We start from the raw sequence: 12,911 nt of genomic DNA, 5'->3' as shown, positions 1-12,911 counted from the left end.
ATGTGCATTGAGTTGGTGATGCCATCCAACCATCTTATCCTCTGTTGTCCCCTTTTCCTCCCGCCTCCAATCTTTCCCAGCATCAGGGTCTTTTCCAATGAGTCATTTCTTTGAATCAGGTAGCCAAAGTATTGGAGTTTCAGCTTCAGCATCAGTCCTTCCAATGAATATTCAGGACTGATTTTCTTTAGGATGGACTGGTCGGATCTCCTTGCAGTCCAAGGGACTCTAAAGAGTCTTCTCCAACACCACAGTTCAAAAGCATCAATTCTTTGGCACTCAGCTTTCTTTATAGTGCAACTCTCACATCCATACATGACTACTGGAAAAACCATAGCATTGACCAGACGTACCTTTGTTAGTAAAGTAATGTCTCTGCTTTTTAATATGCTGTCTAGGTTGGTCATAGCTTTTCTTCCAAGGAGCAAGCATCTTTTAATTTCATGGCTGCAGTCACCATCTGCAGTGATTTTGGAGCCCCGCAAAATAGCCTCTCACTGTTTCCATCAGTGTTTCTTAAATATCTATTGGATAATCAATTAATATACAGCTTACCCTATTTTGTTAATACCCTGCCCACTGTATTATTACTGCCCACTATGTTATTCATATGCCAAGCTATGAGACCCTGGACAGACTGGTGTCTCTGACTGGGAGGTTGGGGAAAACGTCAGGAGGAGGTACCATCTGCACTGGGTCTGAAGGGGTTTGGCAGGTAGAGAGGGAGCCGGGAGTCCCTCCAGGCAGAAACCAAGATGTGAAGTGTGGCTCAGAGACAGCGAGGTGCTGAGGGGATGAGAGGGGCAGGGATTCAGAGGAGCTGACCCTGAGGTGCACAGCAGGTAGCCCCTGCAGGCAGTTACAGAGAAGCCCGGAGCATGGGCTGGGGCCACGACCTGCGAACCGGGCACCTCTGCTAAGGAGGTGCCCATTTCTGTACAGAATCCAGAGCAGGTGGTTTAGTCTCACATGGGATAACATCTGTGTTTCCCAAAGAAAACTTGTTGCAGAGTGGAGGGTGGATATGAACAGGGAGATTAAATGTCAAGAGATGAGTTGTTGTTCAGTCCCTCAGTTGTGTCTGACTCTTTGAGACCCCAGGGGCTGCAGCAAGCCAGACTTCCCTGTCATTCACTGTCTCCTGGAGTTGCTCAAACTCATGTCCATTGAGTCGATGATGCTATCCAACCATCTCATCCTCTGTCGCTCCCTTCTCCTGTCGCCTTCAATCTTTCCCAACATCAGGTTTTTTTCCAATGAGTCAGTTCTTCCCATCAGGTGGCCAAAGTACTAGAACTTCAGCTTCAGCATCAGTCCTTCCAATGAATATTCAGGACTGATTTCCTTTAGGATTGACTGGCTTCATCTCCTTGCTGGCCAAGAGACTCTCATTAGGGGACTATTGCAAGAAGTGGGGGGCAGCCAGTGGGCTCACAGAGGATGGGCTACTGTTGGACACGGTGGGAGGAGAAGCAGGCAGGACCTGGGAGGTGGGAGTGGAGGTGGGTGAGGGGCACTACAGTTCTGCTGAAGCAACTGGGCCAGGTCAGTGGGCGGTGACAGCATCCAGCTGATGCCTGGTACCCTTGAGGTGTTGGGACACCAGCTCCTGATGTCCCTGCTGGGCCAGGTCCTGAGATCTAACAGCATTTGACACTAAAAGCATGTTAACCAGTGGGGAGAGTGCTCTCCTCCTCCCAGGGGAGATGAAAACAATTCTAATCACCGGTTTCAACGTGGAAACCAGACAGCTGATGGGAACTACTTCAAACCAACTGGAAACTGTCTCCCACCATGAATTGAAATCAGCAGGAGGATGGAGGGTCAGAAGAAATAATAATGCTTGCAATGCAGGAGACCCAGGTTTGATTCCCGGTTTGGAAGATCCCCTGGAGAAGGAAATGGCAACCCACTCAAGCATTCTTGCCTGGAGAATCCCATGGACAGAGGAGCCTGGTGGGCTACACTCCATGGGGTCTCAGAGTCAGATATGACTGAACAACTAACACAACAACAAACTACATTTTCTGATTCCATGCTATTATCAGGGGCGTGGGCAAGAGGAAGCAGATTAAAAAAATTAACCTAACACATCAGAGGTCCTGAAAGCAAATACGACACAATGGAGCCCGTGACAAACAACAACACTTTTATATTTGTAGTTTAGGGGAAACAATCTACCAAGTATTCAAAGAAAAACCAACTGCTGCTCTTATTTAAATTATGCTGAAATTTTCACCTACTAAGAAAGTATTCTCAAACTCATACATTCGACTTGCCCCAAACAGCTTGAAGCAACCTCGAAATCTGAGATGCAAGTTTTTATCTTTTTATGGACCTGGCTCAGCAGCCCCATAATAATTAAAGGAAAAAAACACGTCAGAACTCACTTGGCTGCGGCAGCCATTGGAGGCGCAGCTGTTGTGATTCTTAATGTATCTGCAGCGCTCGCCAAGGCTCCCCGTCTCCCCATCCTTGGCTTTCAATGGTTTTGTTTTGTTTATTTTGTACCCTGTGGGACAGAAAAGAACCTGCACTGATTGTGGCAATTGATGGGCTCAGCTGGTGCCTTAGAATATGAAACGGGAACTGAAAATCGCATCTGAAGAGCGTGTGGGCTGGAGGTGAGCGCGGGGGCGCCTCCACCCTGGACAGCGCACAAGCATGGACTAGCTGCGTTGGCAACAGTCCCACCAGGTAAGAACACAAAAGGCACCTCTCATTCCCCCTGCCCGCCTCTGCTTTCAAAACCCAACAAAGGGGGCGCTGGGCACCATTCTTAGAGCTTTTCTAGAGGTACCTGCAACTGTGCCCACTAGTCCCCCATGGGAAGGGACCAGGCCCGGGGTGCTCTCCTCACCAGACCCGCTGCGCCCACCTGAGGATGCAGCCTGTCTCCTGTCTCACGGCCTCTCCACAGGAATTAGAACTGGAATGGCAACCCACTCCAGTATTCTTGCCTGGAGAATCCCATGGACAGAGGAGCCTGGGGGGCTACAGTCCATGGGGTTGCAAAGAGTTGGACACGACTGAGCGAGTGACACTCTCCCAGGCGAGGAGGTGGGTTTTCAGGGAGTGGTGTTCCCTTTTTAGTTTTCACTGGCTTCCTTGACATGAGAATCAAGTAAATTAAAAAAAAGCAAGAAAAGATACCCAGATTTGAGAGGGTGAGTGAGGCTTTTTAATGACAATTCCTTCTTAGCTTGTGACTCTTTGCCAAATACGTTGCCTGTGTGCTCAGTCATGTCTGACTTTCTGCAACCCCATGGACTGTAGCCCACCAGGCTCCTCTGTCCATGGATTTTCCAGGCAAGAATACTGGACTGGGTTGCCATTTCCTTCTCCAGGGGATCTTCCCGACCCAGGGATCAAACCTGCATCTCCTGCACTGGCAGGTAGATCCTTTGCCACTAGGCTACCTGGGAAGCTCCAAAAAGAGATGCTGGGCTTCCCCAGAGACTCAGTGGTGAAGAGTCCACCTGTCAGTGCAGGAGACATGGGTTTGATCCCAGATCCGGGAAGGTCCCACATGCCATGGAGCAACTAAACCCATGTGCCACAACTATTGGGTCTGTGTCAAATACAGAAAAAGGCATCAAATATAACATTGTGCTTACACCGAAAAAAAATCAGCTGTTTTACTCAGAAAGCAGGGAAGGATGAGAGGGGAAAATTTACAATCCATACATTTTTAAAAGATTTACAAGGAGCTGTAAGGTGTTAGACACGTTAAAAAAAAATGCAGGTTCCTCGGGAAAATGCATAGGTTGTACTCGAGCCTGAAGGTTTTGGCATAATGTCTCCAATTCCCCAGTGTAAACTGAGCAAAAAACCAGGCTCCATGTTCAATTACAAAATTAATCATCTGTGTTTGTGCCCTAGAGAAACACACAGGAGAAAAGTCGGTGGGGTGAGGATAATACTTTGCTAAATAAATTTAGACATATGTACACACACACATTTTTTCCTGAGGAGTAGCTTCCATGAATTACTTAGGTAATTCAGAAGGCTTCCCAGGTAGCGCTAGTGGTAAAGAACCCACCTGCCAATGCAGGAGACGTAAGAGACGTGGGTTTGATCCCTGGGTTGGGAAGATCCCCTGGAGGAGAGCATGGCAACCCACTCCAGAATTCTGGCTTGGAGAATCCCCTGGACAGAGGAGCCTGGCAGGCTACAGTCCATGGGGTCGCAGATAGTTGGACATGACTGAAGCGATTGAGCACACACACATACACTTCAGATCCAGTAATTGGAAAATAAATGTTTGTGCACCAGAGCAATATTAGTTGTCAGCTGTTAAAACAATATCATCTGCGCTTTCCAGGAGGCCCTAGGTGGGAGTAGTTTTAAGTTGTTGTCCTTCCTTTATCTTAATTTTACGATGATAGCAACATACATTCTTTCAGAATTACACGACTGTTTTTCCCACTTCAGGTTAATGTTTTTCTGCTTGGATCGTGGAAAACACCTGGATTCAGTTCAAAAATTGAGGGCCAAAGAAGGCCTTTGGGGGACAACAGAGGGACAGGAACTCCCTCTCTGACTCTGCAGGGTCAGCCCTGAGGCTGGGCCCCGCTCCATACCAGTAGGGTAGGGAGGAGCAGCCCCCATGTCTGGGGTAGTGCTTCCCAGCCAGGGGCAGAGCTGGAGAACCTTCATTCCAGGTGATGAAGGCCTGGGAGTCTGCAGAGGCGGCTGGCGCAGGGTTCCAATGCTCCCCGAGTGCAGTCCCCTCCTTTCTCCACTGCTGGGAGACCCATGGCTCCTCCCCAAGGGCTTAGCACCGACTGATCTGTGCTCTGGGGGAAGAATAACCAGCTCGTTTTTGGCAGCAGTGTAAACAAACTTGCCCTCTCTGCTGAGTCTGTCTCCTGAGACCCTCCGTCCCATCTCCGCTGACAATGTGCCGTTTTCTGTTCAATTCTGCCTGTTTACTTTTTTATTGTGATTCATGTCTGAGTTTCTTTGGAATCAAATTATTGCATTTCCCTGGTGAGAGATGCCATATGACGATCTTGTTAGAACAAAATCAAATAAAAAAAATCTGCACCCGCTGCTGCTCTCTCTCGTCCCCACTACGTCTTCCCTACGGTTTGGACACACTTCTGTGTCGGCTCCTCGAGTGGTAATGAACCCTTCCAGGGTTGAGGCCAGTTTTCAGACAGTTCTTTCTTGGAAAAGATAAAGATGAATTGGTTCAGACAGTGTCAACGGAGAGAAACTCACTGTTTCACAATTATTTTACAGTTTATGAGGCTGGTGTTTTTTGACATCTGAATTGAAGGAAACCCACTGGCTGGGTGATGGTACTGAGTCATGGGGGCAACCTGAGGCTTTCTTGACATTCCTCCCCTAGAAATGTTTCGGCACTGGAGTAACTCATGGCTAGGACAAATGTGGAAGCCAAGCTCTCACACTGCAGTCTTCCCTGGTGGCTCAGATGGTAAAGAATCTGCCTGCAGTGCAGGAGATACAGGTTCACTCCCTAGATTGGGATGAGGCCCTGGAAGAAGGCGTGGCAGCCCACTACAGTATTCTTGCCTGGAGAATCCCATGGACAGAGGAGCCTGGTGGGTTACTGTCCATGGAGTTGCAAAGAGTCAGACACGACTGAGTGACTTTCACATCACTTTGCTTTCTGAATGGGGAGAGAGGGATGCAGTTGCTGTTACACTTTTACAGTAAATACATTTCCCATCTCCCCTTCACTTTGGGGGTGTGGATTATTATCTTTCAAGCTGTGCCTGTGGGCCTTGTACGACAGCATTTAAAAATTAAGCTGTTTGTATGAACAGAACGCCATCCAAGTACAGATGAGAATGAGATGCATGCGTTACCTGAACCTCTTTCTCTTCCCATGGCAGCCAGAATAATGTCCAAGCTTCTGGGAGGGACTCACAGAGCCCTGACTGCTCAGGTTCTCTGGCTTCCATGTCTACCTGGAATCGTGCTCTTTCGCTTCTCCAGACCCACTCCAAATCATCCTTCAAGGAACAAGCCATCCTTGCCCAGATTTGGGGATGGAGGTGAGACACAGAGCAGGCACCTCCTTCTCCCTGAGGCCACTCTGCAGGTCTGCCCCGGTGCACATTACTCATCACGTCCCGGTGACTCTGTCCCACCACAGTCCTCCCCCGACATCCACTCCCTGCCCCCAGGAGCGAGCACTTAGTAACCTGAAGATTCCTGAGCACCGGGAACCTTCCTAACAGAACTTCCCACCTCGTCTTTCTTCCAAGAGCCCGTTCCCATGTACTCCTGCTTACCTCTCTGGTACATATTCTCTTTGCGTTTTTTTCCTTTCTTTTTAAAAAAGAAAGCTGATAATGGTTTTGTCACTGAAAAGTTTTTACTTTCTCCCTCAGCTTTAGTGAGATATAATTGACATGTAACATTGTATAGCTTGAGGGTATATAATGTGACGATAGCATACCTGTATATATTCATTTTAAACAGGCCTCTCTGGATATGGAGAAAAGGGAACTCTTCTCCCCTGTGGGTGGGAATGTAAGTGGTGCAGCCACTATGGAAAATAGTATAAAGGTTCCTCAAGAAACTAAAAACAGAGTTGCCATATGATTCATCAATCCCATTCCTGGGCACATACCCAGACAAAACTATAATTCAAAAAGAAACACGCACCCCAGTGTTCACAGCAGCACCATTTATAACAGCTAAGGCACAGAAGCAGCCTAAATGTCCATTACCAGATGAATGGATAAAGCAGATGTAATCCACATATATATAGTGGAATATTACTAAGCCATAAAAAAGATGAAATAATGCCATTTGCAGCAACATGGATGAACCTAGAGATGATCATACTCCGCAAAGTAAGTCAGAGAAAGACAAATATATGATATCACTTACATGTGGATCTAAAATATGACACAAATGAACACATATACAAAACAGATGTACAGAACAGACTTGTGGCTGCCAAGGGGAAGGGGGCTGGGGGAGGGTTGCATTGGGAGTTTGGGATTAACAGATGCAAATTGTTATATACAGGATGGATAAACAATGAGATCCTACTATATAGGATCCTACTATACAGGAAACTATACTCAATATCCTGTAATAAACCATAATGGAAAAGAATATATATATGTGTATATGCATAATGGAATCAATTTGCTGTACAGCAGAAATTAACACAACATTGTAAATCAACTATACTTCAATAAAATAAATGAAAAAAAAAAAAAAACGAACAGTCCCCTCTGATCCACTGAATAGCTAGCATGGGAAAAAGAGGTTTTTGAAATGTAATTACTAAAACATTTTATTTCAGAGTATGACGACTCTTATTGAATCATTAAACTATAACATGCTTAAAAATTATACACTGTTTCAGTTTGCACTTATAAATCATATTTATTCAGGATAAGGATATCTGAAAATGAAATAATTTTCTTCTTATTTTCAAATATGCATCATCTATGGTGTGCTATTGGAAGTCCTAAGGTAGGTATTTTAAAATAGTCTGTGAAAAATTGGACTCAGGTTATTTCATAAATTGTTATTTGAGCCTATAACTAATCTCTTTGACATTAACATCGTTAATAAACTTTAGAGCAATATCTGCATTCGGAAGACTGGAGAGAACTAAACACGTCATCTCTATTCATTAGGCTTATATTTTCTCAATAACCTAATTTTGTCTTTCATAAAATATTAATGCTTTTGGAAGTCTTGCTCTTAATCCTATTAATTCCTAAGCCAGCCTTTTAAAGTGCAGGAGGAAATATGCAAAGGCAGTCAATTTCACTGAATTATAAATTAAATCACAAAAGGTAAACCTCAGAATTTCAGCATGGCTAAAATGCAGAACTTCATCTGGACATATTTTATTGACTTTCATCTGGACATATTTTAAACTAAGCTATGAGGGCCTGGTCCAAGTTTCTGTCCTTGGTTTTGCAGACTTTTGATTTGAGGTCACTGGCGACATGTGAGACACATGCGTTAACAGAAGAAAGTGTGTCTGTGCATTTGCTTGAGGTGGACAAAGATCTGCTCTTCCTTTTAAAAATTTTTTGGCTGTGCTGGGTGTCATGTGGGATCTTAGTTCCCCAACCAAGGATAAAACCCATGCTCCCTGCACTGGAAACGCATAGTCTTAATCACTGGACCACGAGGAAAGTCAAAGACCCGGTCTTAAAAGAAGCAGAGCAGTGGTGGGGCTCTGACTGCTGCAATGAGTCCTTGACAGTTAAACCGAACAGTACAGCATCTGCACTGCTAAAATTGCGGTATGAGGGACGCCCAAGAGGAGAAAGAAGCAGAGTTTGAACCTTGAAGTACAGGGAGGTGGTAGACACTGATTTTAAAAATACTCTAATTTCAGACATGATGTTTTCCAACTTGGAGCTAGCCAGGTAGACAAAGTACGGAAACATCTCTGATTTAAAAAGCCACATGGTTGTATAATCCTATTTTTACTATAAGCACACTGCTACTTTATCTTCACCAATGACTGTGAACTCATTTTATTTAATAAGGTAACAGAGAAATCCAAGCCTCCTCCTTCACCCAGTTCACAAACTCACACACAGACACACACATACACACACTGACACTGACGCTGTGCTCTTCTGAACCAGTCTTCATCCAGTCAATTAATTCTCTCCAGTTCGACAAAGACTTTCCAATAGAATTGGCTAAGGACAGAGGCTGTGAAAGGGGTAAAGCCTACTCTGTTCATATGGTGTCAGAGTATGAGCCACTGCTCCTGAAAGGCCCTCAAGGGCTGCCCACACTGGGTCCCAGGACAGTGACCTGCTCACTGAGCTGGCGGGGCAGTGACAGCTGTCACTCCATGACCCTAGCTGGCCCCTCTACTTTCATCTTATCTCCAGCACAAGACATCACTGGCTGGCCTACAATGGCTCTGCTCTAGCTGGACAGCTTCTTTCTGAGCTAACACTCAAAATTCCTGGACTTTAACATCAGACTTCATTACAGGAAAAACCTGGAAAGGTATGAGGAAGGGGGATGAGAGCCTACAGGCTTCTGTTTTCAAGGCGTATTTGTGCGGAATAAGGAAAGAGGTGAAGAAGCAGTCCTCCTTTTTCCATTTAAAGTAGGCCAGCTTCCCAAGTCTCACCGGCAGATGGAAACGGATCCAGGGTTGAAACAGCTGATCCTTCCCCACCCGTCTCGTGGGCGCCCTGGCAGGGGGGAGATGGATGCACAGCCCCTGGCGCCTAGCCCAAGGAGGCAGAGGGGAGCCTGGGTGCAGGCGGGGTGTGTGCTCACCTCATACTCCTCCTTGAAGCCGTAGCCCTCGGCACACTTCATCTGCGTGATGTGCTGGAGCAGGTCAGCCACCCGGATGGCGGGGTGCAGCTGTCCAGTCTGGTAGGGCACGTCGGCCGGCTCGCGCTTCTTGTACGTGTGCGGCTGCACCAGGCTGCTGGTGTCGCTGGCCATCGTGTGTGTCTCGTCTGGGAAAAGAAGGTCATGGGGAAAGTGAGGGGAACCAGTGGCTATGCCGGGGTTGCTGAGAATCTGATATCCCCTCAACCTACAGCTGCCACAATCCCCGCGATGATTCAGCAAAAAAGAAAAGTTAAATGTCTACAGGTTTAAATGGGGTTGGCGGTACTGGTGGGGATGAGGCAGGAATCTGTTTTTACAAAGCAGTCCAAACGATCTCTAGTTTTCACAAAGCTGATCGGTAAGAATCCTTTAGCCTTCAGGCGCTAAAGTTCACCGAAGTTTCGCTCTGAAACTTCGTCAAGGCCTGGTTCCAAACCAGTCTTGTTGTCCTCTGAAGATTCATGAACTAGTTTGTATGAAGATGGAAATCAACGAAGTACAAATGTTCTGTGAGCAAAGAAAAAGTGCACAGAATGGGTTGGCTTATAAAGCTAGCGATGAAAACGTGAACTTGATACATGAGATCCAAGATGAATGGGGTGGGGGGAAGAAAGGAATTGGGTTGGATGAGTCACTTTGCATGCTCCAGGATCACAAAGCTGGAAAGACGGTGAATGGACACAGCACTCATGGGATGTTCTATGAGAGCGAACATGCAGGCCAACGCACAGCGGAACCAGCTGGCTTTGTCTGGATCTACAGATAAGACACACACCCCCATTCCCTCCACACCTTCTCCATGGGGTGGGTGCATGGGGGAACTTACCATTTATAGGCACTTTTAAGAAGATACATATCAGGAGAAAAGAGGAGGAGAAAAAGGAAACAGGGCATAAGCAATAATACTACGTGAATAAGTACAGGTATTTTTTATTTTGTGCTTTAATTTTACAGTTTTCTATTCATAGGTGGTCAGAAGGCAAAGCCTCATTTCTCCCATCACATAAGGATGAAGGTGCTTAATTTAAGCACTCAATAACATTAGGAGGTTAAAATAGTATCATAATTGCTTTTCATCCCCTATGAACCAAGTAATGACTAAATAAGTCTTAGTTGTACTCGACACATTTTCTCACTTAAATTTCTTGAACAAGTCAACCAAATTGTACTATGAAATTAATGTCAGAATTTGGTCAAATAAGCCTTAAGAGGCTATATTTTAATGGAAGGCTCCTAGTAAATTAGATTAATGAATTGCAGAAATTGTAGCTATTAAAAAATGTCTTAGGCAGGACGATGTTATTAGGTTAAGAGTTCCACATTTTACAGGTTAACTCATTACAATGCTGAATCTCTTTAGCCATTTTGATTCAGGGTATGACACATCAAAATATAATGAGAAAGTCACTTAAAACGAGAACATTAAATTGAAACTGGTTTCAGGCATAAAGAGTGAAAACATATAAGAAAAGATGTGTTCAATTAAAAAGAAAATGACCAGATTGTTTATCAATAGAGAATTCAGCTGCGGGTTTTTGTCTGTTTAAACTGAGAAGTTCAGCTCCCAGGGAAATTTAGTTCAAGGGCACTTGGTGAGCTGGGCCTGGGTTTGGGACCTTCTATCTGCATCGCAAAGCCCCCGGGAGGCATGGCATGAAGGGTGGCACACAGGTGTGTAGCTATGCGCTGCTGCTGAAATGGCACCTGATCACTACAAGGTGGCTACAGAACACAAAGACGAAATAAAAAAGGTGGTCAGTTGATTTTATGATCTTTTTCCATTTGGATTTGCTTTGAGATTTAGAAATTTGTTCCCATCTCTTAGAATAGTCGCAAATAAACCAGGACATTTTCACATCAGATTTGTTCATTGGCAACTGCCAAGCTCACAAAGGGGCGCTACTCTCCCTCCTAAAGCCCTGAATCCCTGGAGCTTTCAGCTGCTCCAGCAGGAAGCTTTGCTCCTTATACTCAAATAAATGGAACATTAATTAGTTTCCCCCCGTGCCTCTCATTCTCTCAGGTTTGTACCTTTTGGGATGAACATAATTAAATGTCCTCCACTGTGGATGGACCTTCTGTTCTAACCTCTCTTAAATGAATCATGTGAGTCTTTCACATAGATCCACTGGCAACCAGGCAGTGCTGAGACCCCAAGGTGAGGCATTCTTGAAGTTTTAGGTCTACAGAGTGGCCACCAGTGTCACCTTGTATGTGTCACCCACACTGCATCAGGACAGTGTGATCTCACTACTACGTGGACATGTCTCAGAGGATCTACACACTACCCAGAACATCTAAAATGAGAATATTATTATCAAGTACATAGATACTGACAGGGAAATAGAAGGTTTCTGGTGTGATATCTGTTCTGAAATCAGGTCACCCACACTAGCAGAAAATCTCGATTCCACTGAAATGAGTGATTCATCAGTTACCTCTGCCTTCTTCAAAAAGAATGATTACAGATAAAATATATCATTTGTCCCTAACTTCCTATAGTTGTTAAAAATAACACACCTATACGTTTTAAATTAAAAATTATGTGTAAGAGGAAATCAGAAATAAAGTTTCTCACTAACATTTCTGATGGTTTTCAAAGAATTGAGAACTCATTCTACCTACATTCTCTTGTAAACTTTCTAGAATTTTCAATGAGCCAGCTAGAAAAATCTCCAAACGAATGCTGTTTTTGAGGTAGGGAGAGGTCTGACTTATCTACCTACCTACTTATCTATCATCTATCTACGTTTTGCAAGAAAATGATACAAAGGCATACTAAAGCTTTATATATTAGGGCTGAGCACCTTAGCTTGTGTGCATAAAAAGCACTAGAGGATTTAATTGTGCCAAGCTCTGAGTCACAACAAAACATGCCTTCCTGCAAATTATAATACCACTATTCCCCCAAAGTGCCAGAGTAGATGCACAGCTTAATTTCTTTGCATGGTTTCAAGTGATAACCTACATGACACACAGACTCACCTTTGCACCCAGTAATGGGGAACGGACAGTACCCAAGCACTGCTGTTTGACACACTGGCATGTTGGTACCAGTTCAACACGGTAAACAGCTACTTGTTGATCTGGCTGACTTATTTTTCCCAATGTGTATTTTTTTTTTTTTTCTATTTGAATCATCTGTTCCAGTGACTCTTTCCCTGTAAAGAAGCCTAACCAACTTTAAAAGATGTCATTAGTGTTTGTAATAACAAAGCCCCGACTTTAAAAGATGGCATTTGTTTAATAAGCTTATCTAAATCCTGCTGTGAAATCTGAACATTGTCTTGCCTCTGATAATGTGCATCTCAGCCCTACCCCCTCACAGCTCCCCCAAGGTCAGAACATCTACCAGAGGAATCGAGGAATGAATGCCAGCCACACAAAGAAATTGCAAATCTTTGCTTATCAAGAGATTCTGCAAATGTCATCTGCATATAGATTGCATTGTTCGGGTGCCTACGATTAGCCCCTCACTCACGAAAAGGCTAAAAATGCAGCTTTCTTTCCCTTACTGTCGCTAGTCAAAGGTGCTGGCATTAGTGGGGTTTGCTTATTAGCCCTCAAAACAACGCAGATAAAAAAAA

At 44.8% G+C, this 12,911-nt stretch overlaps 1 protein-coding gene across 6 annotated transcripts in view; it reads right to left on the bottom strand.

Moving 5' to 3' along the window:
- Positions 1-12,911, bottom strand: part of PTPRM (protein tyrosine phosphatase receptor type M) — a 662,162-nt gene that overhangs the window by 123,474 nt on the left and 525,777 nt on the right. For all 6 annotated transcript variants that reach the window (XM_061399910.1, XM_061399904.1, XM_061399907.1 and 3 more), the window contains one exon: positions 9,262-9,449. In XM_061399910.1, the coding sequence (XP_061255894.1) occupies positions 9,262-9,449 (188 nt within the window). The remainder of the gene's footprint in view (positions 1-9,261; positions 9,450-12,911) is intronic.

This window comes from Bos javanicus, chromosome 24, assembly GCF_032452875.1.
Source record: "Bos javanicus breed banteng chromosome 24, ARS-OSU_banteng_1.0, whole genome shotgun sequence".
NCBI lineage: Eukaryota > Metazoa > Chordata > Mammalia > Artiodactyla > Bovidae > Bos > Bos javanicus.
The sequence above is the reverse complement of the archived record's forward strand: the minus strand, read 5'-3'. Positions and strand labels throughout refer to the sequence as shown.